Source organism: Tenrec ecaudatus, chromosome 6 (genome assembly GCF_050624435.1).
Source record: "Tenrec ecaudatus isolate mTenEca1 chromosome 6, mTenEca1.hap1, whole genome shotgun sequence".
NCBI lineage: Eukaryota > Metazoa > Chordata > Mammalia > Afrosoricida > Tenrecidae > Tenrec > Tenrec ecaudatus.
The window spans coordinates 84,650,501-84,678,470 of NC_134535.1; the positions used below are offsets into that span (position 1 = coordinate 84,650,501).

The 27,970-nt window shown below is 60.4% G+C and overlaps 2 protein-coding genes across 5 annotated transcripts; one reads left to right on the forward strand and one right to left on the reverse strand.

Annotated features, from left to right (window-relative positions):
* Positions 1-2,119: 2,119 nt before the first annotated feature.
* Positions 2,120-9,185, forward strand: MCRS1 (microspherule protein 1). 4 transcript variants are annotated; one of them, XM_075551738.1, is made up of 15 exons: positions 2,120-2,230; positions 3,719-3,832; positions 4,233-4,371; positions 4,685-4,823; positions 5,339-5,497; positions 5,597-5,706; positions 6,516-6,624; positions 6,854-6,992; positions 7,522-7,597; positions 7,929-7,957; positions 8,071-8,163; positions 8,295-8,377; positions 8,451-8,562; positions 8,677-8,804; positions 8,894-9,185. In XM_075551738.1, exons 2-15 carry the CDS (start codon positions 3,823-3,825, stop codon positions 8,978-8,980), a joined length of 1,413 nt encoding a protein of 470 aa, XP_075407853.1. In that variant the 5' UTR covers positions 2,120-2,230; positions 3,719-3,822; the 3' UTR covers positions 8,981-9,185. The 4 variants fall into 4 exon arrangements, with proteins under 4 accessions (XP_075407853.1, XP_075407854.1, XP_075407856.1 ...); XM_075551739.1 differs by having other exon boundaries at positions 8,475-8,562; XM_075551741.1 differs by having other exon boundaries at positions 4,685-4,751.
* A 341-nt stretch (positions 9,186-9,526) lies between these two features.
* On the reverse strand, positions 9,527-24,636 carry KCNH3 (potassium voltage-gated channel subfamily H member 3). The gene is made up of 15 exons (XM_075552980.1): positions 24,561-24,636; positions 23,243-23,476; positions 22,706-22,840; positions 21,838-21,971; positions 21,242-21,485; positions 20,725-20,882; positions 20,419-20,626; positions 16,754-17,044; positions 16,346-16,545; positions 15,757-16,006; positions 12,064-12,281; positions 11,186-11,520; positions 10,802-10,908; positions 10,224-10,300; positions 9,527-10,099 (listed from the first exon to the last, which is right to left on the reverse strand). Exons 1-15 carry the CDS (start codon positions 24,634-24,636, stop codon positions 9,527-9,529), a joined length of 3,240 nt encoding a protein of 1,079 aa, XP_075409095.1.
* Between the last annotated feature and the right edge of the window lie 3,334 nt (positions 24,637-27,970).

Below are 27,970 nucleotides of genomic sequence, written 5' to 3' on the forward strand. Positions count from 1 at the left end.
ACTGTAGGTCTCATCCTTGGTTCCTCCCTTCTCCTATCCCACATCCAATCCAGTCCTTGTGATTCTATTTTCATAATATCTCAAGGTCACTGTTCAGGTCCATCTCCTGTGCCCACTCCCTGCTAAATGCCTAGAATGTAGCCTAGCATTTTATCTGATCTCCCTGCTTCTTCTCTCGCCCCTACAATCCATTCCCCTCAGCAGCCAGAGGGATCATTTAAAAGGTAATCACACCAAACCCTGGGTTAGAATCCTTTTAAGAGCTTTCTAATATGCAATGACAGACTTCAAATACCCACACAATGTATCAAGGTCAGATGTGATCTGCCGTTTGCATCTCCCTTCACACCGTTCCAGCCGCTCTGGGCCTCTTTCTGTGCATCATGCTAACTGTGTTTGCACCTCACCACCAGGCTGTCACTTCTTATCCCATTTTTTGCGTGTGGCTCCTGGTTGTGGAATGGTTACGCATTGGACTTTGAACGGCAGAGTCAGCAGTTTGAGTCTGCAGGAACACTGGGCTTTCTCCCTTAAACAGGAAACAGTCTCAAACTCCTAGGGGCCACGATGAGTCGGCAAGAACTGGATGGCAGTGAGTTTGGTTTGGGATCAGAAGTCCTGGTGGTGCTGTCAGTGAGTGCTGAACTGCAAGGTTGGCTCTTCAAACCCACCAGCTGCTCCCTGAAAGCTGAGGCTATCTGTTCCCATTATGCAGCCAGAATTCCATGCGTTGTCCCTGGCTGGCAGCCGTCTGGTTTTGGTTTTAGTCTCTTTATCGGCTGTCAAATGTCAATGGATCTCTCCTTGAGAATGCCTCTTGGATGACCTCCATACAGCCCACCACCTGGTGTCTCACACGTTTTCATGGGAGAGAGACAAAGTAAGTACATCAACTTGAAGCCTGCTCACAGGACAGTAAGCTGGGGCACTCTTGAGGCAGAAGGCTCTCATTCACTATCTGAGACTGAGGGCAGTGCCCCTTGTAACACTTGAATTCCGTCATTATCCAGGTAGTGAGCTCCTGGGTAGCTTTGGCATTAGAACTTCTGTATTTTAAGCAGAAACCTGTGTCGTCCCCCCCACGACCTGTCCACTCCCCCCAGGCAGCATAAACACAACACAACAGACTGGTTCCCCAGAGCAGCCTCCTTAGTCCCCGTCTCCCACCCTCCCTAATAAGCTCCTCTCCAGTCCCAAGGTTCCCTCAGAAGCACTCTCTGATCTCCTTTTGCCAAGAACAGCCCAGTGGGTACAGCTGGGCACGGATCGTTCTCCCCCCAGCTCCTCTTCCAGCGATGAGACCCTCCCTCTGTTCCTCAACCAGCAACCACCTGCCCTGCTCTATGCTGCCTCTCGCCAGCTAAGGCAAGCTCGACCTTATCTCCCAGTCTTAGGTCTGACACAAGAGTGGATGCCGAAAACTGGGGTTAGGATTTTTAAAGACCTAATGGAGCTCTGGTGGTGTAGTGGTTACGCGTTTGTCCGATGGTTCACAGTTCGAAACCAGGAGCAGCTCCGCCGCAGAAAGACTGCACTTTCTACTGCCACAAAGTTAGTGTCGGAAACCCGCAGGGCGTAGCACTGAGTCAGTATTGACTCGCTGGTAGTGAGAGTTGAGAAGGAGGGTCCCTGGGTCCCTGGCGGTGTAGAGGTCACGCTTTGGGCTACGCTCCCCAAGGTCAGCAGTGTAAACCCGCCAGCGGCTCCGCGCCAGAAAGGCAAGGTTTTCTGCTTCCATACACTGTTGTGGCATCGGAAACCCACAGTTCTGCCCTGTCCTCTAAGATCACCATGCGTCGGCATCGACTTGGTGGCAGCGGGTTTTCAAAGTTTTGTCCCGCGGCACTCACGGAAGACCCCGCACGACCCAGGGAATGGGTCCTCCGACAGGAAACCGGAGGCTCCGCCCGCCTGGGGCAGCGCCCCCGCCAGCGCCGCTCCGCCCGAGTCCGCGGAGCGCCGGGAGCTTCTCCGGAGCCGTCCTCCTCGCCTCTTCCCCACGTGCTGTCTCCACCGGGAAAGCGTCCCTTCAGGCTGTGAGCCAGCGGGTGACACCCTCACCACGGCAGCCACGCCCCCTCCCGCGAGTTCCCGGGACGAACCGGAAGAGGTCGCCCCGCCTCGCGTTCGTAGCCCGGAAGTAGATGTACTTCGCGGAAGCCGGCTTTGGCCCTGCGGCTGCTGCTGCTGTCGCCGCGGAGAAATTTTTAGAGCTGGCGGCCCAGGAATGGTAAGACGTTGCGGTTTGCCCCCGAGGGTTTTGAGCGGGGTTAAAGGCGGAAGGAAATTTCTCAGAATGCCTCTGGGCATGGGCCCTCCCCGCCCGCCGCCTAAGGGTGGGGCCCCGCCCCTGTAGCGCCCCGAAAACCTGCGCATGCGTGTGCCGGACTGGGCGAGAAACTGGCCTGAGGTGTTACGCATGCGTGAATGTGGCTGGGCGAAGGTTCGGTAGCATCGACCTGGGATTTGCCCCCTTACCGGCTAGCCCATGGTGTTTGAACTTTAGCCCCCGCGCGGGCGTGAGGGTTTACCCGACCCCCGGCGTCGGACCCCGAACCTCTGAAACAAGCCTGGTCTGACACCCTCTTCCAAGCGAGTGCACTCGGGGGGAGACCGAGGGGCACAGGGCTGCGGCAGGGAACGCAGACCCAGCCTCCGTCCACCGGCACTTCTGGCTCCTTCGCCCTCCTGTCTCCCGGTCCAACGACACCCTGACGCCCCTGGGGCCGGACCAGAAGCTGCGCTGAGAGCAGCCGTGGTCTGATGGGGCGGAACCCGCAGACGGCGCTGGAACGGAGTGTTTTTCGAGAGTTCAAGAAAGACGGCCGCAGGGCGGTTGCTATTAGCACAGGGCCAAAACAGCAATTGTGTTCGTGTGATTGTTTCTGTTTTGCCTTTATAAAGACTGTTGCAGTAAACATAGGCCCCACACACGAACTCTTTAACCAAATATGTATTTGGGGGGAATAATCAAGGCAGAAGGAACCGTGGTGGTGTAGTGGACACTCCCTGGGAGAAAAATCGGCCTTTACGCTCCTGTAAAGTTTCAGCCTGGGAAACCCACCGGGGCAGTTATACTCTGGCCCACAGGGTCACTGTGACTTGGGCCCCCCCTATGGCAGTAAATTCTGGTTTGGGCTTTTGGCCCTGGAGCTGGTGCCTTGGCTGGTGTTCTTTCCTTCTCCCTCTGGTGACATGGGAGGGGAAGGGGCTGCTGCTGAGCTGAGTGCACAGCTAAGAAAACTTCAAAAAATGGCCCTAAAATCTCTTGTTTCTTGAGTCTTTAAGGCAAGACCGTTAACCCACAGGCTACAAGTGACATAGAGGTACCTTTGGGCACCACTAAAATAGTAGGCATTGTATATCTTTCTGGAGTCCAAAGTTTTTATCATGTTCTCAGAGATGTCAGTAACATTCCAAGGTCTGTAAGGGTCATGCTGGCGTAACAGGGACTTGCCTCTTCTCCCTCACTCATCACCCCTGCTTTCCAGGACCTTTGGGAGCCCCAGCGGTGCTCTCGGCTAATTGTTGGTCAGCTAACCACAATGTTGGCAGATCAAACCCACCCGATACTCTTTGGGAGAATGAAGAGGCTGTCTGCTCCCAAAGAGATTTAGGCAGGAGCCAACTTGATGGCGGTGGCAGTGAGGGGCCCTGTGCCAGTGCACAGAGGTTAGACTGGGACCCTGAGCCTCAGAGAGCCGACTTTGTCTTGCAGACTCTCCCCTCGGCTCCAGGTGCTCACTCAGAAACTGTGGATGAGCCTGAGGGACCCCTCCTGGCCCTGTGGTTTGGATCCGGTGCCTTTGAGACTGTAAGAGGATGGACAAAGGTAGTATGGGGCTCCCAAATCCCGGGGCACCAAGCATCTGCTGGTTCGTGTGCCCTTCCACCCTAGCTAAGCATGGCCCCTCCCCCTGGGCCAGCAGCATCCACCTGCCCCTCAGCAGAAGCCGTACCTGACTGCCTTGCTATTGAGCTACTGTTCTCTGACGTGGCTGCATTGGATGGCAGAGGGAACCATTATGCCCAGAGCCAAATGAGCCACACAGCCTAACGTGGCACCAGGACAGCTGCCCAGCATGGAAGACCTGGGCAAGCTCTGAGTGCCGATGGGTCTGGATGGCCAAGGAACTCCCACCTTCAGACTCCACGTGTCCAGGAATCGGGTGTGGGGGGCCGGAAGGGGGAGGCTTGTAGGTGACTTGTGTTAACCACTTTGCTTGTTCTAGATTCTCAGGGGCTGCTAGATTCATCCCTGATGGCCTCGGGCACTGCCAGCCGCTCTGAGGATGAAGAATCGCTGGCAGGCCAGAAGCGGGCCTCCTCTCAGGCCTTGGGCACCATCCCTAAAAGGAGAAGTTCCTCCAGGTAGTAAGGCCTTAAGAGGGCTGGGCTGTGGCTTAGGTACTGCTTGCTGTCACCCCTTAGGGAATGGCTGGCTGAGTCCCCAGGGCTTAAGCAAGCAGATTCCTGTGGTAGCCCCTCCCCTTGAGACTAAGGGCAAGGTGGGAGCCTTTAGGCCCTCTACATGAAATCTTTGTGGTGCAGTGCCCTGGCATCTCACAGAGGGGAAGCAAGCAGCTTCGTGCCCCACAGAGCCTGGCCCCTGGCACCCTGGGGCATGTGAGGTGAGGGGGGACTGGGTGGAATCAGGAGCACTCACAATCACAACCCTCCCCAGATTCATTAAAAGGAAGAAGTTTGATGATGAGCTGGTGGAGAGCAGCCTGGCCAAGTCCTCTACTAGGGTAAAGGGGACCAGTGGGGTGGAGCCTGGCCGCTGCTCCGGGAGTGAGCCCTCTTCTAGTGAGAAGAAGAAGGTGAGGAAGTTAGGCAGGGCTGTGGGGCAGCAGCGGGAGAAAGGGGGGAATCCCAGGTTTCATGTTTCCCTGGAACCTCTGCCTGCTGGGCTTGTTGAGAGAGGACCAAGCTGCCCCTGCCCCAGCCCATTTCTCCTCGCACACCCCCACCCCCTGCCACTGCATCCTGTATCACATTCTGTGTGGGAGGCATAGAGCTTGCGTCTATTCTGGGAGCAGGCAGTCTGTTCCTAGCATTGCCGGGTGTAAGAAGAACCCCAGGTGGCATTGCAGTGGCCCCAGACGCTCTAGCAGCCAGAGTGTTTTCCTGGCACCCCCCTCCCACTTCCCACTCTGCGCTGGTGTGCCCTCAGCAGAGAGGACCCCATCTGATCAATACTAGGTAGAAGTTATCTGGGGCAAGGGTAGTGGAGCGGGAGAAGGAAGCAGGCTTAACGTCCCTCCCGGGCTTCCTGTTACGGTACCTGCTACTCCAGACCCAAAGCTCCAGCTGCTCTGATGCTGCCCTTGCCCAGGTGTCCAAGGCTCCCAGCACGCCGGTGCCTCCCAGCCCCGCCCCCGCCCCTGGACTCAGTAAACGGGTGAAGAAGAGCAAACAGCCACTGCAGGTGACCAAGGACCTGGGCCGCTGGAAGCCTGCAGATGACCTCCTGCTTATCAACGCAGTGCTGCAGGTAGTGCTGCCCAGACCCGCCCAACCCGGCCCAGTGAGGACTGGGGAGGGATCCTTCCCAGCTCTAGGAGGCTGGAGCAAACCCCTCTGGGCCTTGCAGACCAATGACCTGACATCTGTACACCTGGGTGTGAAGTTCAGCTGCCGCTTTACCCTCCGGGAAGTCCAGGAGCGCTGGTACGCCCTGCTCTACGATCCCGTCATCTCCAAGTGAGTGGGGCTGGCCCAATCCTAGGGCTCTAGGGGGAGGGGATTGCCCTGAGAGCCTGGGGGGTGGGTTCCTAGGGCCTTGTGTTTCTCTGGCTTCAGAGGCAAAACCCTTCCTGCCTCCCCACCGCCCCCACAACAAACCCCCCCACCCCAACCCAGTGCTGACTGCGGCCTGGAATCTGGGCCTCTGCAAGCCCAGGAGTTCTACCGGGACGCGGCAGGCTGAGCCAGCCACTTGGGGCAGGTCTCCTCCCATGACTTTTCCTCTAGAGCTGAAGGAACTACACAGGAGGCCACCCAGGCCCCTGCCCAGCCCCACAGCCAGGCCTCCAAAGACACAAGGGTGTGAGCCCATGCACACACGCCACCCTCCCCCTCCTCCTCAGTCACTTAGTAACACCATCTGGACCCCACCACTCCTGCTACCACTTTAGCTATAGCTGTGGCCCTAGGACGTTAGCAAGTGAGCAGGGCTCAGCTCAGGGGAGCAGGGAGTGGCAGCCAGTGGCTGATGGGTGGCAGCTTTGGCCAAGTAAAGGGGGATGGCTTTGAGGAGGGCATAGCAGCTAGTCTCTGGATCTGCCCCAGGACTGGGTCTCTGGCAATTGTGCTCTTGCGCCCCCTTCATGGGTTGGGCTCGGGACCCATCTCCTGAGTTGCTGCCATTCATTGACCTGAGCAGCTCGGGCTGCAGAGGCCGCCCGTGCCTTGCTCTTCCTCTCAAGGGCTGGGCCTCAAGGCCTACAGAGGGGACAGTGCCCAGCCACAGAATGCTAAACAGCCCCCCGGAACCTTGCCCCCTCTCCCAGGCTGGCTTGCCAGGCCATGAGGCAGCTGCACCCAGAAGCCATTGCAGCCATCCAGAGCAAGGCCCTGTTTAGCAAGGCTGAGGAGCAGTTGCTGAGCAAAGTGGGCTCGGTAAGGCTGAGGATGGGTGGGGTGTCGGACCACTTGAAAAACCCCTGTGGGATGTCCTGGTCGTCTGCACAGCCTTTTGCAGCCCCTTGTGGACTAAGCTCTTGGGGAGCCAGCCTGGTTCCCCAAGGGGCTTCTTCTCCACCCCCAACCCCCAGATCCCAGGGGTGAATGGTGGCAATGTGGGAATAAGAAAACCCAGATACCTTCACACCTGTTTCCTGCCCTCCAGGCCAGCCAGCCCACCTTGGAGACCTTCCAGGAGCTGCTGCACAGACACCCTGATGCCTTCTACCTGACACGCACTGCTAAGGCGCTGCAGGCCCACTGGCAGCTCATGAAGCAGTATTACTTGCTGGAGGACCAGACAGGTAGCTGGCCCAGGATCAGGCAGAGCAGGGTCTGTGTGTGTGCTTGAGTGTACATGAGCACGCATGTGTCCGAAGTGGTCAGGATGCGTCCGCCCACAAGTGCCCTCTAACAAGCCCCTCAGTAGCCCCAGTGTCTGCGGAGCTCACTTTCCAACAAAGGCTTCCAGAGGGCGGGGACAAAGCTGAAGCGGGCGAGCAGGACAGGACTGCTGGCTCTGTCACAAACTGTCCGCTTTCTCATTCCTACTTAATCCAAGGCTATGAACCTGACAGCCCTTTGCACCTGGAATTCCCACCCCAGAAGTCATTTTTCCTTCTCCTCCTGTTCCAGAATCACCTCTGCCCTCAGCCGGCTCCAGGAATGCTCTGTGTCAAATTGGGGGGTGGGGGGCAGCCTGACCTGGCGGCAGACTCTGGGCTGGTGCAGCCCTGCGCCGTCCGAGTGTTCTGGGTCTTGTCCGAATGTCTGCTCAGCTGCTTTGCGTTTGTGGGAGGCTTGGTGCTGACCCTTCCTCTGTCCTTTGTTCAGTGCAGCCGCTGCCCAAGGGGGACCAAGTACTGAACTTCTCTGATGCCGAGGACCTGATAGATGACAGTAAACTCAAGTGAGTGGCTGCAAACAGGGCCCTGGAGGCGCTGAGTCCCTTCCGTAACCCTACCACCCACCCCCACACACACACACGATTGAGCCTGCCTCAGGTCCTGCTGGGAATGGAGTCAGTCCCCTGCCAAGCCCCCTCCCTTCTGCTTAGGTGACTCTGCCTTTCCTCAGTCCCTGTCCTGAGCCCAAGGAAGAGACTAGACTGAGGCTAGAGGGCCAGGTTTCTGGGGACCTGGGCCCCAGGGACTCAGGGTGCCCTTGATCAGCTCAGAAGCCCCCAAGTGGTGATGGCAGTGGTGCCCAGTATCCCCCCTGACTTGCTTTTTGCCCCCCAGGGACATGCGAGATGAGGTCCTGGAACACGGTGAGTGCCCTGGGGAACGGTGAGGGGATGGAAACAATGCCTACCAGAGCCCAGAGAACCAAGCAGGGCTCCTGGTGATGGGGGCACCTCTCTGACCACCTTGCCTCACCCAGAGCTGACGGTGGCTGACCGACGCCAGAAGCGAGAGATCCGGCAGCTGGAGCAGGAGCTGCATAAGTGGCAGGTGCTGGTAGACAGTATCACAGGTGAGGAGCCGGGGTGGCCCGCTGCCGATGCTGGCTTCTTCACTCCCAGGCCTCTGACCCCAGGCCCTTGGGAGACCTCGCCTCCTGCACAACCCCCCAGGCAACCCCTTTCTCACCTGCTCCCCTCCCAGGCATGAGCTCCCCAGACTTCGACAGCCAGACGCTGGCTGTGCTGCGGGGCCGCATGGTGCGCTACCTGATGCGATCCCGAGAGGTGAGCCTCCTCAGTCTCCCCAAATTGCCTTCTGCCTGTCCCATGCCCTCCGCGGCCCACCCCTCGGTTTCAGCCTTCACCTGCCTCGCCTCTCCAGATCACCCTTGGCAGAGCAACCAAGGATAACCAGATTGACGTGGACTTGTCTCTGGAAGGCCCTGCCTGGAAGATATCCCGGAAGCAAGGTACCCTCACCTTCTCCCGCCCCCAGCCAAGCGCTGCTGGAGAGGCAGAGCTGGTCCAGGAGGCATGTGCGGCCCTTTGCTTGCCCATCAGCCCCTCCCCCTCTGCTTGCCCAGGTGTCATCAAGTTGAAGAACAACGGTGACTTCTTCATTGCCAACGAGGGCCGGCGGCCCATCTACATAGATGGGCGGCCTGTGCTCTGTGGCTCCAAGTGGCGCCTCAGCAACAACTCCGTGGTGGAGGTGGGCGAGCAGGGCAGGAGGGGTAGCCAGGGGAGGCCTGGGCCCCGCCCCACCCTGTGCTGAGCCAGTCCCTTCCCTCGCCCCCACAGATCGCCAGCCTGAGGTTCGTCTTCCTCATCAACCAGGACCTCATTGCCCTCATCCGGGCCGAGGCGGCCAAGATCACACCACAGTGAGGGAGGGCCAGGCCACCTCTGCCCAGAGCGGACAGCAACAGACCCTACCGCTGGCCGTGGATTGGAGCCCTGGGGTGTGTAGGGTTGGCCACTGGGAAGCCAGGCCAAGGCTGGGGCCCTCCCCCTGCGTCTCTAGTGTATTCCCTTCAGACTCCTGTATTGTTATTGTCTCTCTCTTTGTAAATAAAAGGCACTGGGTTCCAAAGGTAGTTTATTTTTTTTTTTCTCTTAATATAAAAAATGTGAGGACAAGGAGGTGGGGCACATGCAGGAGATGGCAGAACCCCTCCTTGGCCTCAGACCTCAACCCCAGGCTGTAGAGCAGGGAGGTCAGCAGGGCAGGCTGAGAAGGCCCAGGCAGGGGCCCCACACACAGCCTGCAGATTCCTTGCCCCAAGACACAGCCCTTCCACTGCGGAGGGCACTGCTCTTGTACCAAGCCTGCGGTCAGTGTGGGGTCCGTGGCTGCTGCCTCCCTCCACCTGAGGCTGGCCAAGCAGCACAGGGCAGGTAGCATGGCTGGCAACACTGAGTCCTGGGCTGCGCTCAGACCCCGGTGCCTTCTTCCTGGGTCCAGGGGGCGGGGCCAGCGCCGTGGCAGCCAATGAGCACCATCTCCAGGTTATGGGGGTCCCAAGGCAAGGCCAGGCCCCCGGGCCCAGGTGGGGGCTCCCCTGTGCTGGTAGCCTCGGGTTGGATCACAGGCTCTGGGAGCCCAGTACAGGCCCCTTCCTCAGAATGTGGAGGTGAGGCAGGGGTGCTGGGTTCAGGGCCGAGCTCCCCTGAGCCAGGGGGCTCTGAGTCTGAGGTGGAGGTCCAGAAGGCCGAGGACCGAGGCCAGGGGGAGCTCTGAGAGGCTGGGGGACCCCAGGGCCAGGGGGCCACCAGTGGAGGGGGCCCTGGGCGAGGGTGAGGGCAGGTTCCACTCAAGACAGAGCCAGCGGGGGGCTGCAGGCAGTAGGAGGGGGCCCCAGTGTCCACACACAGAGGCTGCAGGAGCCCCGCTGAGCCAGCTGGACACAGCCCCTCCCCGTGGGGCGCCAGGACCAGCTGCACGGCCTGGCGGAGGGACTGCAGCCCCTCCCGCATCTGCAGCACCTGTTCCGACAGCTCCACCACCTGGGAGCAGGTGAGGTGGGGTGGGGTGGGGTGGGGGACGGGGAGTTAGTAAGAGTAGCACCCTCCCCCACACCAGCCTGCCCTTGCCCTTCCCCTTCCCGGCTCCCGCCGGCCCCTTACCCACCGCCTGCCGAAGCTTGTCCAGTGTGTCTGCACTCCTCGTCTCGCTGGGCCCCAGAGGGACGGTGAGGAGGCCATTCTCTGTGGACAGCACAGTGTGGGGGTCCCAGGGCATGGCCCTGTTTGAACAGACCCCCTGCAAGGGGCACCTGCGAGGTGCCCAAGCCACCAGGGGCAAAGCACCTCCCATGAACGTGGCCCACACCGCCCCACCGGCTCCTCCCTGTGCCAAGAGGCTGCTTCATCGGCCTCCAAACGGTCCTTCAGGGGCACAGCTGTCCCTTGGCGCACACTTCCCCGGTGACCAAGGGCCATTTCATCTCCGATTCCCCCACTCCACCCCATAGCAAGCTACGGTGATCAGTGTTCCCTCGACTTCACCTTTTTAAAGCACACCCAGCCTCCAGTCATACAGCAGGGACGGGGGCTCAGAGGGGCCACTCAGGTCACACTGCTGGGAAACTGGGGAGGGATCTAAACCCAGCTGCCTCGGGCTGCCCATCTTGAGAACCAGAGCAGAGCTGGGCAAGGGTGAGAGGCTTCCGGCCAGCGCCCACCCGCCTGTGCCCTCCCCAGCCATACCTGGTCCAGGGGAGGGGCTGCTGCTGCATTCTGGCCCCGAGGGCCCCACACGGAAGGAGAATTTGGGCTGGTCGGAGCCACAGCCATCCTCAATGCCATCCACGACCCTGGGGACCCGGGCACCAGGACAAGCCAGATGATAGGCAGCCACTGTGATGCTGCCCAGAACAGGATGACCCAGGGAACATGTAGAGGCCACGGGGCCCCAAAACAAAGGCACACATGCCAGCCCACCCAAGAGCGGGCATCAGTGCTGAATGAGGTGCTGCTGGTGCTCAGAGTCAAGTCCAGAGGACTTCCTGATGGAGGTGGCTTGAACTAGGCGGGCTGGGAGGACGGGCACCCTGGGTGCAAGAATTCTGGCCCACCTTCTCTACTGCTTACCTGGGGCTCAGATCTGGGGGCACATTCCAAGGCATGGGGGGCAGCCGCAGCCCCTCTACGTTCCGGGGGTGAGCAGAGCGACCGGCCTCAGCCTTTGACGTGGCTGTTGTCCTACTGGGTCGCCCTCTGCCCCCAAGCCTGGGTCGCGGGGCAGCCCTCCGAGGGGACAGCAGCTTGGCAGCCGAGGAGGAGGAGGTACAGCCAGGAGACAGCAGGGGACTGGATGGCTCATCAGCCGTGGCTGGTGAGGCCCCAGGACCCTGCTCCCCATCCGTCTCTTTCTCCTCCAAGGTGGACATGAGGGTGTTGTCACCGCTCAGGGAGCTGGTGTCTGCCTAGGGGCAGAGAGGACAGGGATCAGCCACGCAAGAGTATCTGTCAGTAGAGATGGCCTGCATCTCTATTGTTACCACCAAGCTCAAACTGAAGCCAAATGAGGTCATGACATCCTTCTTCATGGTCTCTTGGGTTAACTCGATTTCCCAATAGAAACCAGAATGAGACACTGGTTTGAAATTAGCGTAATCCAGGAAAACCCCAAAGCCCCTCCCTCGGAACAGTCCCTTTTGGCTCTGGAGGGTCGGCCAGGTCCTCTTCAGAACCCCAGCCCCAGGCGCCTCCTCCATAAGTGGAGGAGTCTGCTTCCTCCCACGGGACCTAGCACAGGGCCAGGCTGCCTCAGATGGGCCAAAGGGGTCGCAGCAGGCATAAGTGGGGCTGGGGCTTTACAAGGCAGGTATGGGGTGTGAAAGGTGGGGAGAGGACGTCCCCACCCCGAGGGCTGGGCTTTCCCAGGGGCAGAGTCCTCGCTCCGGACACTCTTCAAGCCCCAGCCCCAGCACATGCCACCCTCCACCACACGTACCCAGTGCCCTCACCTCCGCAGGACCTCCCCCAGCACCCAGGTTGTAGCTGAGCTCCCCTCGGAGGCCGCGGCTGAAGCGTGGGGCAAACTCAGGGTAGAGCGCTAGGCTCTCATGCAGCCCCGCCAGCTGCAGACACTGCAGGACGCAGTACGTCAGACCCTTCACGTCCGCATTGGCCTTCACCACCTGCTCCCGCCGAGGCAGCTCGCAGCCGATCAGATCACCCTTCCCTGGGGAGAGAAAGCCGACAGCGTTCAGTCCGCCTCGCCCTCGTCAAATGCAGTGGGGGAGAAGAGGGAGAGCTGGAGGCCAGTCAGATTCTAACCCCCAAGCTGGGCCTTCTCAGCAAGGACCCCAAAGTGGTGGTCAGAGGACAGGTGTGAGCAGAGCGGCTTCCTGCCCACTACCCCTCCCCACCCAAGACTTGTTGGGGAAAGCACTATGCCCTGAACTCCCACCTAAACCCAGGATGAAAACCACCATGTAGAAGCACGTCACTCTGAGACAGAGCAGACTTCAACACTGTAGGCTAGAATTTCCTGGGGAAATGAACACAGGACTCCCAGACCCCAACCCGAAGAACGCACTGTCCTGGAGTTGAGGCTGACTCATGGTGATCCCACAGGACAGGAAAGAATTGCTCCACAAAGTCTCCCACCCCACGACCCTCACAGTCTCCACGGAGACACTCATCTGACTGGGAGCTCCTCGCGGATGAACCAAAAGCCCTGCAGGGCAATGCTTGCAACCAGCTGTGGAGTGTGGCAGCCCAAGTGGCCCTGCTGGGCACCAAGGTGGCACATCAGAGCCGTGTGATCCTGGCCAGCCCACTTCACCCTCCTGGGTCCCAGCTGCCAGTGAATCGTGTCTGGAGCAATCACTTGATCTGGTTACCAGGTGTCGATACCGGCCCTCCCCACCATCGGGCTGAGACCGCCACCTGGCTGACAGTGGCACCGAACACAATCCAGACCCCAACCACAGCCATGTTAAACTGGGGAGGATTTGTGCCACAGAATCCAGGAGAGGCAGTGCCACCGCCAGAAGGCAGGGGTGACGTGAGTTGGGGTAGATAAGGTGCCTGGTACGTAGGTGACCAATGGAGACCAACAAAGGAGTCCCCTGTGGGTCACTCCCGGCAGCAGGGATGGGCTTCCTATATGGGCTGGGACAGAACATTCCCTGCCTCACCAGGAGAGTGACTAGCCAGTTCCCTGGGCTAAAAGGACTTCCTTCTGTGGGAGGGCATGATGGCACCCTCTGTGGGCCGCCTCCCACAGCCAGCAACACACCCCAGACTTAGACAAAAAACAAGCCCGACTCCCTGACAGTCAAATCCGACTCACAGCGACCCTATAAGACCAGGTGGAACTGCCTCTGTGAGTTCCCGAGACTGGAACTCATGCCGGGGGTAGAAAACCTCATCTTTCTCCCAGAGCAGCTGGTGGTTCCAAACTGCTGACCTCATGGTTAGCAGCCCAATTCATAACCCACTACGCCACCAGCAGCCTCCTCTAAATGCCCATGGTCCTAACTGTACATTCCAATCTCTGAGACTGTATTTCCTTGGCTTCAGCCCATCCTTCTGGTTCTTTCGACAACCTGTCTGAACTTCAATGAGCTCTTCTGATGAATGGGCTCTCTCCTGCGTGTTATCGGGAAGTCGAGCAAGCATGTCTTCGACCAGACCCAAACTCGCTGCCTTGAAGTTGATGCTGACTCACAGCGACCCCTGTGGGCTTCTGAGACCATAACTGTTGATGGGAATGGAAAGCCCGGTCTTTATACTGCGGAGCTGCTGGTGGTTTCAAACTATTGACCATGCAGGTCACAGTCCAATGCATACACTACACCACCATGGTTCTTTTGAAGAGATAGGATAAAAGTGAAAGGTGAGGCAGGATCAAGCCCGGTGCCTCTGTGGTCCCAGGGACCAGAGACTGCACTCCAAGATGGCATCCAAGCTCAGGGATCCAGGCCCCCCCCACCCCACCCCCCGCTGAGGCCCTTGCTGCACCATGACCCCACCCCCCTCTCTCCGCCTTGAATCCCTCCTTCCCTCTGAACTGCCTGCAGGTGCTCAGCAGGGGCTGGTTTACCCCGACTATGGGGAGTGATTCTGAGCAAGCTGTATGGTACAGACAAATGGAGGCCTGGGAGGATGGCAGTGGGCAGCAAACCCAGCTGGGATGGGGAATCACGCACCCAGGGGGTATCCAGAGCCAGCCAGCTCCGAGTGGAGAGAGTTCATGGAGAACGTTTTGGACAGGGTCCATGGCCTAGCCCCGGTGCTGGGACGTGCTGGCAGAGATACTGGGGCCCAGGCCCTGCCCTTTCTGGTGGCTCTGGGTTCACTGAGCAGTGACGAGGACAGCTCTGAGAGTAGGGAAGACATGTTCTTGCAAAACCCAGCCTGCATCCCATGATGGCTCCCTTTGTGTCTGCACCTAAAGACCACCTATCGGGAAACCCCTGCTGCCACCTCTGGGCTGCCCTCCCGGGAAACCCTCTCCACGGGCTTTTCTGCCCTCTGGAGACCCCTCCTGGGCGTCTCAGAGATCACCAAGCACCTCAGGTCCTGGCAGGAGCTGAGCACCTAGACCTTGGAGCTCGGTTCGTGAGTGGCACCAAGCGAAGAGCCCAACAGGATACAGGCTCCACCCTGGGGTTTTCCCTCCCCTGCCCTGTCACAGGACAGACACACGTACACTGTATCTGCAAGGTCTCGGGGAGTGCAGGGTGCCTGCCCCTCACAGGGCCTGCCTCCTTCTTGGGCCCTTCCTCTTGCCCGTAGTCTTCTCTGTGGGTTCCCGGGTTAGTGACACACCTCCGCTCCTCTGGGGCATCAGCTGTTCCCATGTGGCTCCGCAGAGCTCTGGGGACTCAGATTTGGTTGGTCCCCGCCCTCCCTTGGTCTCCCACACACGTCCCGTATTCCTCAGCAAATCATGGCCTCTCTCCCTCTAGGTCGCTGCTGAGAGCCCCCCTAGCCAAGGAGCTGTCCTCCCGTCCAGCTCTTCGGAGGACCCAGCCCGTGTTTCTGGGACCGCTGCATGGACTCCCCAATGCCCAGATGCAAGCCTGACCTTCCTGCAGCAATAGTTCTCTCCCCAGGGGGGGGGGGGGTCATGATTTCCCCAAGCCAGAGAGCGCTTCTAATCAGCCGACTAGACTGGAGCCCAGTCCCGCCAAGCTCTCTGGGACTCAGCCTCCCCATATGTAACACGGGAAGACTGATGACAGTTTTTCCGAGACAGACACAGCTTGCGGGGGCGGGCACACAGCTGCAGGACCTGTTGAGAGGCCCCTGAGAGCTGCCCTTAGTGTTACGTCTGTTTTGCAGCGTCCCCCATCTAGAGAAAAAGCACGGGGTCAGAACTCGCCCACACAGGCCTTCCCCTGGCCAGCTGGAGGCTGACCTCTGCTGTGTGACCTGGCTGGGACAGCAGTCCCACAGAGGAAGGGCTCCCCTCAGCAGAGAGCACCGCTCTCTCGGTCCCCTCCCAGAGCCCAAGGGCTGCCCTTCACTCCCTCGGGCCCAGGGGCACCCAGGTGACCCTGTCCACCTCCTATGCCCATTAAGCCCTCCCACAGCTGTGCCCAGGACCCCGGGGGTGCTCTTGGCTTCACCTGGCGGTGCCTCCCCAGGTGCCCTTGGGTTCCACAGCCCCACACTGCCCTGGCCCTCTCTCCCCGCTCACGAACCTAGGATGGCAAGCACCGTGCCAGCTTTGAGCACCTCCATGGAGCCGGAGCAGACAAAGTAGAGGGCCTGGAGTGCGTCGCCCTGGTGGATGAGGAACTCGCCCGGCGTGCAGAAGGCAGGCCGCAGGGCCAGGGACAGCGCCCGCAGGCAGCCGCGGCTGGCCGCCTCAAACAGGGGCAGCTGCAGGACCTCCTTGTGCAGGTGCATGGCGATGTCGGCCCGCAGCTCATCCGGGAGGCTCTGCAGCAGCTGTGGGGGACAAGCAGGGGCTTGATGAGGCAGGCCTGGGGAGCAGGGGCAGGCGTGGGGGACTGGAAGCCTGCCTTCTCTGCATCATGCTCCACACTGGGGGAAACAACCTGTAGAGGGGCCCCTTGACTTCCAGGTCCTAGCCCTCACGTTTGGGAACTCACAGAGCAGAGTCCCCAGGGCTGGAAGCCACTGTCCTGTGCTGGTGTCCCCAGGAGAGCTGACACAGAGGCCAACTGCCTGCCTCCCTCAGCTCCCATCCCTGTGCCAGGCAATTTTAGGCCTCTGGGAAGCTTGGGTGAGAAGGGCTGGGCCAGAGGCCGCACCCACGGTGCCCACCTCGGTGGTGTCGATGCCGTTGTTCACGGCCCAGGTGGCCTGGAAGTACTCGAGCATGCGCTGCTTGAGGGGCTTGGGGATGCGGTGGATGCGGATGTAGTCGCGCAGGTCACGGGTGCGGCTGTGGTACAGAAAGCGGCGGGCGTACATGCGCTGGATGATGGCCGTCACGTTCCCAAACACCACCGCGTGCATCAGGGCTGGGGAGGGTGGCAAGAGGGGGTCACCCACAGGCCCCCGGCCTGACACCATGCTCTCTCTTCCCAGGGTGTGCAGGTGGGGAGTCTTGCATGAGGCCATGGGGGGGGGGCCGCAGACCCCCTAAAGCAGGAGGCCCTGCGGCTGGTGGCCCTGAGGCGGTTGGGAGAGAGGGGGCGGGAGGGCTGCCAGGGGCGGGGCCAGACTCACCGCCGATGAGCATGGTGCAGATGGAGAAGATCTTTTCGGTGTCCGTGTTGGCGGACACGTTGCCAAAGCCCACGCTGGTGAGGCTGCTGAGCGCGAAGTAGAGGGAGGTAATGTAGGCGCTGCGCAGAGACGGGCCGCCCAGGAGCTCCATCACCGTCCCGTTGGCCTCGCTGCTGCTGCCGCCGCCGCTGCTGCAGTTGTCACTGGGGACAGAGTCGTTTCCTGCGCCTGGGCTCCGGCCCATCAGGTAGTAGGGAGTCTCCAGGCGGCGGGCCAGTTCCTGCAGCCAGCCTGGGGCGGGAAAGGGTGGGAGGTGCGGAGGGGCTGAGTAGGCAGGACAGCTGCTGCAGAGGTGCTCTCTGGGACCCCAGGGGATGGGGGGTGTGCAGGCACAGATCCAATGCCCCGTGGTTTCCTGCCACTTGTGCTCCCTTCTCTGCCAGCCCCACTGCCCCAACAGGAGGAGACTGCCATCTCCCGGTGCCTCCACTGTGCCCAGTGTGGGGCAGGGTACGCCTTGGCCCCAACTTTCCCTCAGAGACGGCTGCGGCCAGGGAAGAAAAGACATATGGACGCAGTTCTTGGGGGAAGATGTCCTCAAGGGGCACAGGTGGGAAAGGCAGTACACGCTCTGAGGGCTGAGCCCATGTGGGGCTCAAGTGGTCTGCGGACCAGGCTCCCCCCACCTTCACCCTCAGGCACTGGCCCCCCAGCACCTTCCAGGGTCTGGCCCTGAGGGGAGGTGTACTGGGATCCCTCTGAGCCCAGGCAGAGGCTGTGGGGTTCTAGGCCCACAGATAATCCCAGGCCCTGCTGAGCAAAAGAGAGGGCAGACAGGTGGTCACAGATGGAGACAGCAAGGGGATGGGAGTCGGATCACAGGGCAACCCTGTCCTTCTACAGGTTCTGCCTCTCCCACCTCAACGCCCCCCAAGTCCCACCCACTCTCGACACCATGTGCACCTTCACCCCTGTGATTCTTACACTCTCTCATCCACACACAGCAGGACTGGGCCAGGGGCTGAGGGACCATAGGAACTCCCCATTAATGATGTCAGGCAGGACCTCTCCCAGAGGGCACACACGGTCATGCCACACAAGGGGCTCTCTGCAAAACACTGCGCACTAGGGCAGGATGGTGTACTGTTAGAGGTGACCCTGGGCCTCGCCTCAAGGCAGGGGAAGGGGTCTCCATGGGCAGTAACGGAGAAGGGTCACTCCTGAGTGAGGAAAAGGGCAGGAGGCCAATCCACAGGGGCCAAGATCTGAAAATAAGCCTGGATGACTAGCTCAGTTTGGGTAGGTCTAGGATATGCGGTGTACATGCGGAGGGGGGCAGTGATTCCAGACTGAGGCATCTGTGGGCACGTGCCAAGGCCTGAGCCAAGGTGAAGCTTTGCCCTTGGGCCCTCTGAGGTGTGCTGGCGTCAACAAAACAGTCTAGTTGGGCCTGTGAGGCTGCCCCTGAGTGGTGCCAGCAGGTGCCAACATGCTTGGCTGCTAATGAAAGATTGGGGGCTCGAGTACACCAAGTGATGCCTCAGAGCTGGGGTGTGGCCATCGATGTCCCCAAAATCAGCCACTGAGAACCCTGTGCCACACGTGGGGTTGCCACAGGTTGAAGTTGGTTTAACAACAGGTCCTGGTTCTGAGGGTGAAGCCGACACTGCCGGGAGAGGACAGGGATTATGGCCGAGCAGCCACCCTGCACCATCATCAGCTCCCGGAGCCTGCATATGGGCGGGGCTTGGGGGGCCTCTGGAGACTGGAGGCTTTCATGGGTAGAGATGCTCTGAATTGAGCCCCTTCCGTAGGTAGCAAAGTCTTCTGAAGACCTGACCAGCTTCTCCTTGGGCCAAGAGGACTCTGGGGAAGAAATTCCAGGTCCGCACACACCACGGGCAGTGAGGAGGAAAGTGCCTGACAGAGGTGGGCCAGTGGGGTCTGCTCTTCCCAGGGCTCAGCTTCAGGAGGACTAGACTTGGCTCTGACAAGTAGGGGTGGGGCGCAGTTTCCCTGATGGACGGATGGGGAGATGACGTGAAACTCCCCAAATGTCCAGCAGCACCTGCCCCAAATGGAATGAAGCTGCCCAGGAAGAGGTTCCCGGAGTGAAAGCCTGACCGGATGGGCCTCTAGGACAAGGTGCCTTGGTGCAGGGAGCACGAGACTGCTCACAGCCAGGCTGGCTGTGCAAACACCAGCCACTCCTGGGGCAGGAAGACAGCCCTGGAAGCCCCCCACAGGGCTGCTGTGAGTCAGAATCCCCTCCAGGGCCATGGGTTTATATGTGAAATAACCTGCCACCCCCATCTCCATGCCACGGAGCCACTGGGTGTTCTCAGCACCAGCTCTGCAGCTGCTGCTGCTGGGCGGGCGGCAGAAGAGAGGGGAGGCATGGATTCAAGACCCAGGATGTCTAGGCCCAGCAGGGGAGGGGCTGACCCAGGCACACAGGTGTCCCTGTCCTCTCTGTTGCTTGGTGGGACCACTGTCCATCTCAGGCCTGTAGACTTAGGCCTCACTGGGGGACGTCTGACAGGTACCAAGCACTTGACACTGCCAAGCATTCGGGCAAACTTCCAGGTGGGCCCTGGGAGCTCAGATGGGGAGAGGGCTCACTGAAGCCCTGTGGTCTTGGTCCCATCAGCTCCAGTGTCTGTGGTGTACAGCTGACCCTGGATGTCTGAGACAAGAGGGCAGCAACTGTCTGACTGGGAAGCGGACAGAAGGCTGTGGGGCTTGTGGTGGCGAAAATGAGTTCCAGTTTTGGACTTGCAGGTCCTCAGGGTTCAGAACTGGCTGGACGTCAGGTTGGGAGTGAGTGAGAGTGAGACAGGGTGGAAGTGAGATGCTCACATAGTGGCAGCAGCAGGGTCTCCCAAGGGGGAAGCAGGTGAGGAAGGGGGAGGGGGAGCTCCCCAGGGTTCACAAGGGTGGGACAGAAGGGGGCTCCATCAAAGGCTGAGGGCCGGCCTGCACTCTGCAGAGAGGTAGAACAGAGTCATTGGGGTCCACAGCTTCAGGGAAGTCAAGCAGAAGGGGCGTTTGGTCCCAGAAGGTCACTGTGACCTCCTGGGTGTCATTTTGGTGGTGAGGAGGCGGTGGAAGCCCTCTTGCAGGAGAGAAGATGCGAGTGGGAGGTGAGCCACGGGAGGCAGCTGGGAATGAAGGTGAAATGAAGGAGAGTGGAGGCAGCAGGGGAGGGAGGCGGCAGAGGCTGCTGTAGAGGGGGTGGGAAGGGAGTGGAGGAGCTCTGAATGGCCCCCAGCTGTGAAGTCCAGCATTTCAGGCTGGACAGGGTCTTATGAAAGGCGATAGAGGTCTGGCCACCAGGAGCTAAGATGGGTGCCAGAGAGGCTAGGCCCAGGCCTCGATCTGACGGGCAGCTCACCAGACCCTCTGGTGGCCCAGCTGTGTGGTGGCCCCGTGACAGTCACACCTGCACACATGCTGACATGCGTAAACACTAGCCCCACATTCCTCTCACACAGCACCTGCTGGCACACACACCCGAGCACACACCCTCTGACAGCATGGGCCCTGACAGACACAGGCTTGCACTGCCACTTCTTTGACGTGTGGGCACACGCACACACAGGAGTAGACCTGTTCCTCTCGACAGACACACGGGCACACACCCACACCCATGGGGACCTTAGTACCGATCTCCGGCAGCTCGGCTTCACTGCTCTCGATCTCCAGCTGCCCGATGTAGAACCAGACGCAGGCCACCCAGTGGGCGAGCAGGGCGAAAACAGCCATAAGCAGGGTCAGCACCACGGCGCTATACTGCGAGTAGCGGTCCAGCCGAGGGAGCAGCCGCAGCAGCCGCAGCAGCCGCACCGTCTTCAGCAGGTGAGCCCCGAAGTACTGGGGTAAGGGATGGGGGGCCGGAAGGGGGCAGTCAGGCTTGCATGGGTCTCTGCTCCCTGCCCCACAGCCCCCCTGCCCGGTGCAGCCACACTGACCACGTTGACTTTGAAGGCGTGCAGCAGGTCAAAGGGCAGGGCGGCGATGACGTCCAGCACGAACCAGGTGGTAACGTAGTGGAGGCAAATGGACTTGGGGGCAAACACCACCTGGCCTGACTTAGACACGAACGTGGTCCGGAAATTCAGCACGATGTCTGTGTGGAAGCACAGTGGGGGGTCCATCCCTATGTTGTCTTGGCCACCTGCTCTGCACCCGACACTGCCCCAGGCTCTCTGCCTACAGTCCTTACCCATGGGCACTCAGAAAGGCAGTCATCCTTGTATCCGTTTATAGGGGGCAGAAATTGTGGCTTGGAGGCCTGTGTTACCGGCTCGGGGTCATAGAACATTTTGGGGGCAGACACAGGTGAGTAAAACCCATGTCTGTTCTAGGAGCTCAGGGGTCACGGGCTGGTGGGGGCCCCATGGCAAAGGTGCAGAGGGCACTCTGGGAAGCAGGAAGCCAGGCAGAGACCACTCCTGCCAGGGCCAGCGCGGAGCAGGCGGGACTTACCGAGGATGAAGAGGACTTCCACGGCCAGGTCGCAGACGCTGGGGGGCCCTCGGGCGGCGCTGGGCTCCCGGGCTGTGCTCACGCACACGCTGTAGGGCACAGTGACAGCCACATAGAGCGTGGCGAGTAGGATGAAGCCGTCCCAGGTGGCACGCAGCGCCCCACAGTGCAGCAGGATGAAAGGCGACTTCCGGATGGCCGCTACTTTATACTCGGGCAGGTTTGGCTTCTCCCCAAAGACCCCCTGGGTAAGGGAGGGCAGGAGATGGGTACAGGCTGGGTTGTCTGGGAGTGGCGAGCCCCTCCTCTCTCTCTCTCCCTGCAACCTCTGACGTTGGCAGTAGAGTGTCCCCATGCTACAGATGCACAGAGGACCAGGGAGGGTGCCGACGTAGCTGATGTTGCCTTGCTCCTTAGGGAGGAACCAGGATTGAACCACAGCCAAGACTCTCCTCACTGATGCCCTTCCCTCAGTGCCCAGTCCTCAAAGCCCACAGACAGTCTGGACAATTCTCTCTGCAGTTGCCCCAGTTCCCTTCCCCCATCTCTTCTGCTTGCCCTGCTGGGCCCCCCTCCCTTACCAGTGCTCAACCCACCTTATTGAGCTTGTGTTTGCCCTTGGGCTGCTTCTGCAGGTGTCCCGACAGGTGATAGAGCACAGCGCGACTCCGCCGCCGGTTGGCATTGAAGCCCTTGGCTCCTGCCCGTCCATATCGGCGCCGGCCACCGCCTGCAAAAGAGGGGCCTGTGAAAAAACTGAGGGGGGCACTCCCACGCCCCCGCACAGAGTCTTGCGTGTGGGACACCAGTTGTGGTTCCCTGTCTGGTCCAGCTGACTGACCTGTCTGTCCAAGGTTAGGGCTCAGGCATTCCTTATTTCCCATGGATACCCACCAAGTCCAGAGATGCTAACAGACACGTCTCCTGGCAGATACTGAGGACTTGCACATTGAAGAGACAGACCCAGTGTGGTGGGGAAGTGTCCCCAGACCCCTGAGCAGCAAAGAGGCCTGTGATGACCACGTGCTGACCTGCCCACAGTCCTGTCCCAGTCCTTGGAGGGCATATGAAGAGACTGCAACAGAGGCTTTGGGCAGACTTGGCTTCCAGGTTAGGAAAAAGCCTCAGGCCTGAGGGCCCTGAGCTAGATGGGTCAGAGCTCCAGAGCTCCAGAGGTAGCATGCCCCAGGCACTAGAGGAATAGGGCTGTTAGTAAAACTGACTTTCAAACACCCCAACTTCAGCTCAATCAAGTGATTTGGGGATAAATGTTCCCATATAATGGCAAGTAGAGATGGCGACAATAGCCACACCTGGGCAGGAGCGGGCCAGGCCTCTCAGGCGGCCAGAGTGGGGGGTAGTGGTAGTGGTGGTCAGTGGGTACAAGAGGTGGGGAGGACCCAGGAAACACGGAGGGTTCACAGACTCAAACAACCCGACCCTCCAGCCACCACAGGCACCCACCTGTCTCCTTCCAGCTGTCGGGGCCCCCTCGGTTCTTGGTGTCACTGATGTCCTTGTGAGAGACCAGGAAGAGAGCCACCTCCCCTTTCTCATTCTTTATGGGTATGACATCCAGGAGACACCAGAATGGGAGCCCTGGGCAGAGAGCCAGACTCAGCCCACCTCCCTCTCTGCCCTGCTCAGGCCCTGGCCTAAGCATACCCAGCAGGACCTAGGGACTTCCTGGGACACTGAGAGCAGCAGTCCAATTCCACCTGGGACAGAGAGTGATGGAGCAGCGAGGGGGAAAGCAGGGGACCAGAAACGGCCACTGTCCAGTTGAGGGCACAGCTCTAGGGTGGGAAAGCCAAGCTTGGAACTTTTATGGGTGCAGAGACTGAGGGGGGATGGAGAGAGGAGGGTCCAGGGACAAGAGTGGGTGCTGGAAGATGGGGAGGGCTGGAGAGACAGAGAAAATGGGACTGTGAAAGGCAGGTGGGGACAGAGGGCGGGGCGAGGCAGGCAGGCGTGGCTGGGGGTGGTGGTGAGGGGCCTCACCACTCTTGCGGTACAGGATCAGCTCAGCTTTGAACTCCTTATGCTCCTCCAGGGCCTTCCGGATCTGCTGGCGCACGAGCTCACTCGTGTCCGGACCATAGAGGAAAGAGCAGGCGCAGCCACGCTGCATGACCTCAGCCCGGGAGAAACCAGTGAGGTCACAGAAGCCATCCGAGCAGTAGACCACGGGGAAGACCCCCGCCACCTGGGCATTGCCCAGCACGAAGTTACTGTCTGCAAGAGAGCACCTTTCAGGGGAGGCTTGGAGTGACTGACAGGGAGGGAGGCTCTACCATGCCTCTCTCCCAAACGCTGGCACCGCACTGGTCAGAGTCTGGGAAAACGGAGGTGGGCCACCACAGCACTGGGTGGGTGGGCATGTCTGCAGGAGGACTGAGGCAAACCTCAGTCCACCCTTCTCTGCCAGGTACCCAGATTGGTAGTCTGGCTCCTCTCACTGGGACCTCCCTGGACCAAGAAGCGGTCCCATTCATTCTCCTGGCGCTCACGTGCCGGGTGGGAGAAGTAGTGAGTGCCATAGGGAATGGAGGAGTTACAGTGGTGGCTGAACACGGAGGCTTGGAGCCAGTAATGTATTGGGAAGTGGGGGACAACCCGACACCCCCACCCCGCTGAATCAGCAGGCTTCAGGAACTGAGCAGATGGAAGGAGGTGTGTGTGATTGTGGGCGACAGGTAGAGGGGCTCAGTGACATCACACACCCCCCAATTGATGAATGGAGACCATGGAGGGCAATATGCACGGAGCTGGGAAGCCCCACTGAGGATGCCTGTGAGGAAGAGGAGGGAGGCAGGGGACTTCGGCGACTTTCTCTGTGCACCCCAGAATTCAGCACAGGCAGAGTTCTCCAACGACCTCACCTCCAGTCCCGGAGGGAGTTCCCCAACCTTTCCTAGGAACTACATGGGCTGACGGCTTTAGGGCATGAGGTGGGCTCCGACAAACTGCTCTCTTCCCTGAGTCCCGCCTCCTCCGTCGCCGTTTGCAAACCTCTTTTCTAAATCTGTTTTGCAAGCCGCCCGCCCCGCAGGCCGAGCACTGCTCCCCTCCCCCCTACCACCAATCCGAGGGGAGCGGCCCGGGCAGCGCCCGACAGAGGGATCGGATGGGTAACATCGAACACCCCGACCAAAGCCCCAGAGCTCCTCTGCCGGCCCCGTGGCCCTGCGGGGAAAAATGTAGACCCTGGACCCTTCAGGGAAGCGGCGCCTGGAGAGAGCCGGTGGTCTTGGCTTCAAGCGGGGCAGTAGGGGCTAAGAGCCGGCGGCGACTGCGCGTCCGGGAGGGGCACACTCACGCGTGCCGTCGAAGCGCGTGGCGATGGTGTCCAGAAAGGTGTTCTGCGGCGCCAGGAGCCCCCGCATGGCCGGCATCTTAGGCGGCCGCGGCCGCCCGCCCCATCCCTCCGGGGCGCGGGGGCTCAGCGCCGGGGGAGGGCGCCCAGCTCGGCCGCCCCCCGCCGGGCCCCGCGCGCCCTAGCGCAGCCGTCGGGGAGCGATGCCCAGCCCGGCCTCGCAGGCTCCACCGACCGCCCGCGCGCGAGGGGGCGTCCGCGCCGTCGGGGTCCCGCGCATGGTGCGCGCCCCCCTCGCGCCCCCACCAGCCCCAAGCTCCGCGCGCGGCGCTCGTGGCACCTCCCGCTGGCCGCAGCGGCCGCGGCTTCCCTTCCGGCTGCGGGTCGGCTCCCGCTCGGGCTCCGCGCCGCGCCGGTCCCCGCAGCTCCCTCCGTCTGTCCGGGAGAAGCGGCTGCCTAGCTCACAGCCTCCCGCGCCCGCCGCCTGCACCGGGGTAACCATGGCGACCAGGCACACCCAGTCAGGGCCGCCTCTTAAAGCGACAGGCCTCCCGCGGAGGGATTCCCCCGCCCCTCGGGACCTGGGTGGGGGCAGGGAGGCGCCGCCCCGTCTCCCCCGGCGGGCGGGCCCCCGAGCCCCGGGCCACCCGCCGCCCCTCCGAGCAGCGCCGCGTCCCGTTCGGGCCGATTCCGGCTCGGTGGCGAGGCGGCTTCCTCGCGGCTCCGGGGCTTCTCCGAGTCTCCTAGCAGCCGGCCTCCCCCGGAGGGAGCGCTGGAGGGGGCGGGAAGGGCGATGCGCTCCCTGCGGATACAACACTGGGAAGGGATTTGGGCAACTTGGCGGAGCTGGAGGAGACCCGGTAGTTGCCAGACTGGGGATCCAGCTAGAGGGGCTTCAATGGCACCCTCCACACAGGGGAGACTAGACGGCTGTGTGTGTGTGTGTGTGTGTGTGTGTGTGTGTTTGTGTGTCTGTCCCCTGACCTCGTGTGGAGGGCCTCTCGGGCAGGAAGGACCCCCAAGTGCACGCCAAAAAACAGAACTGGGCGCCACCTCTCGCGCCCTCCCCGCCCCCTGGGGCCGCGGGTCCCGCGCGCAGGGCGGCCGCCTCCCTCCCTCCGCCCCGCGAGTCCCCGGAGCCCCGCGCTGCCAGACCGCTCCTCCTCCCTCCCACGGTTTGCCAGCGAGCGCGACTGCCGCCCGCGCGCCGCCCAGCCGCCGGGGCCAAAGCTGCAATTTGTTCCCGAGCCGGCGGTGCGCGAAGCTCGGCACCCCCAGCCCAGAGGGAGACACCCAGTCACCTGCCCCGCCCACTTCCCTGCGACCTGGGCTTCCGCGCCTCCCACAACACCTGTATTCAAATGAGCGGGGGCGGGGAGAGCAAGCACCTCCCACCGTCCACCCTCTCGGTGCCGGGGTCCGGCTCCCAGGCAGCGCAAAGCCCGGAGGAGTGTTCAGGGCCCGCCCCGCTCCTCCCTCCCGGCTGCGACGCGCACCTTCCACTGAGCCGAGGGTGCCGCCGACCTTAGTTTGAGAGACAGAGTGCGCCCGTTAGGTTAAAAGCTGCCATCAACTTGGGAAGCAGACGGCCTGGGTTTGAAGGCAGCGCTCCGCTCGCTGTCTGCTTCTTAGAGACAAACTTTGAGACCTTTCTGGCATCCACGTTTGTTGCCTGAGAAATGGGGTGGGTAAATAGTAACTGCCTTTAAAAAAAGGACTCCTTGCCACCGAGTCCATTCTGACCGAGTAAACGAGGTCCACGGCGTTTCTTAGCCTTGGTGGCGGCTAGGTTGGGTGGGTAAGCGTTGGGTGGCTGTCAGGGGACCAGAAACACTTAAAACTGTCGCTATGACTTACTGGATGGCGGTGGGCTTGAAAGAAATCGTGGCGTCTTTCTTCAGCGGTGACTCTGGGTGCGTTTAAATCGTGAACCTTCAGGTTAATGGCTAAGAGAAAACGATGCGAACTATACAAGGACTCTGTAAGTATGTCAAAGAATTATTTTTAAAAGTCCAAGTGCAGCTGCCATCCATCCATCTGATTGGGGCTCATGGGCCCCGACACAAGAGTAGAACTGCCCCTATGAGTTTCCAGGTGGGAGCTGAAAGCCTCAGCCTTTTCCTCTGAGGAGGGACTGGTGGGTTTGAACTGCCGGTGTTAATGGCCCATCACGTATCCAACCCCACTATGCTACCAGGGCTCCTCCAGAGGGTGCTTTTAAGATAATTAAGTCAGAACCTAGATCTGTATCTGACGCTGCCCGCGCCCCCCAAACATGGTTATTTGGGCTTGACTCTCATAGGGTCTGGGAAATAGCCACTGTGAGGCTACATGCCATTTCACAGCTGAGGGAATTTCTCAACCCCTACCCCGAGGTGGTGGCTTGCTCAAGGTGACAGTCCGTCAATGGCAGACCCAGGGCTCCAACCCTGCCAATCTTGAAACTCCAGGCCCAGTCTGCCCTACCTCAGCTGTGTATCAGGTGCAGGGTGGGGGACAGAGTCACCTTGTGAACCCCGTGTCCATACAGAAAAGGCTCCCAGCTCATCTATCTGGACTAGTGTAAGTGTGTAGTATTAAGCCAAACCTGACACCTCTGGTCAGGGTGACCATAGTAGCTGGTATGCACTGAGCATTAACTTTAGCCAGGCTGTGCTTAGGCTCACTAATCCTTGCAATGACTCTGAGGTAGCTGCTGGTGTGACTGCCAGTTTACAGATGGGGAGAGTGATGGGAGAGGCTCAGTACTTCGCCCAAGGGGCACAGCTCCAGACGCTGTGTCTGTGTCCTTGTTTGGGCGGCCTGATCTTCACTTCCAGGAAAGAAAACACATGAACATTGGGTGAATGTTGTGATCACTCTGCTTTCTCCCTCCAGAGGGTAAGGGAAGTCGGACTGGCCTTTCAGCACCATTCTGATGCACTTTGAGGCTCCGTGTCATGGGTGCATAGGGTGGACTTGCCGGCAGGTCTAAATGAGCGTGTTCATGGGTGGAAGCTCAACCCACTGCCCTCCGTGGTCACCTTTACCTAGGCCTTCTGGGCAGTCTGCTAGTCCTGGCTTGCGTTAAAACAGGCTTAGTGACAAATCCCTTGGCCTCCCCTTCTTTCTCCCCGACTCATCACGACCTACAGATGAGGGGGCTTCACAACTTTGGGTGGAGGGAGGAACGCCATGATTGCTTAATTCCAATTTTCCATGGACATTTTGAAGCCCCCTCCTTCACAAGGGGCGGGAACACAGGTTGAGGGCCCAACAAGCACAGTGAGATGATAGGGGGTTGGGAGAAGGAATTTAACATTGGGCAGGGTTGGGGACCACTGACTTCCTCACTGTAGTCCCCCTTGCCACCCACCCCCCAGACTCATTCGGATCATCCCAACATGGAGTCTAGGGAGGGCAGGTGGAAGGGA

What these genes read in the sequence shown, in the direction of transcription:
- MCRS1 (XM_075551738.1), top strand. An exon ending in TGCTGAGCAAAGTGGGCTCG is followed by an intron (nt 6,625 to 6,853) that starts GTAAGGCTGAGG and finishes CCTGCCCTCCAG; the next exon opens with GCCAGCCAGCCCACCTTGGA. An exon ending in ATAGATGACAGTAAACTCAA is followed by an intron (nt 7,598 to 7,928) that starts GTGAGTGGCTGC and finishes TTTGCCCCCCAG; the next exon opens with GGACATGCGAGATGAGGTCC.
- KCNH3 (XM_075552980.1), bottom strand. Translation starts at nt 24,636, where the DNA reads ATGCCGGCCATGCGGGGGCTCCTGGCGCCGCAGAACACCTTTCTGGAC. An exon ending in GATCCTGTACCGCAAGAGTG is followed by an intron (nt 22,841 to 23,242) that starts GTGAGGCCCCTC and finishes CTCTCTGCCCAG; the next exon opens with GGCTCCCATTCTGGTGTCTC. An exon ending in ACGCCTTCAAAGTCAACGTG is followed by an intron (nt 20,627 to 20,724) that starts GTCAGTGTGGCT and finishes CCCTTACCCCAG; the next exon opens with TACTTCGGGGCTCACCTGCT.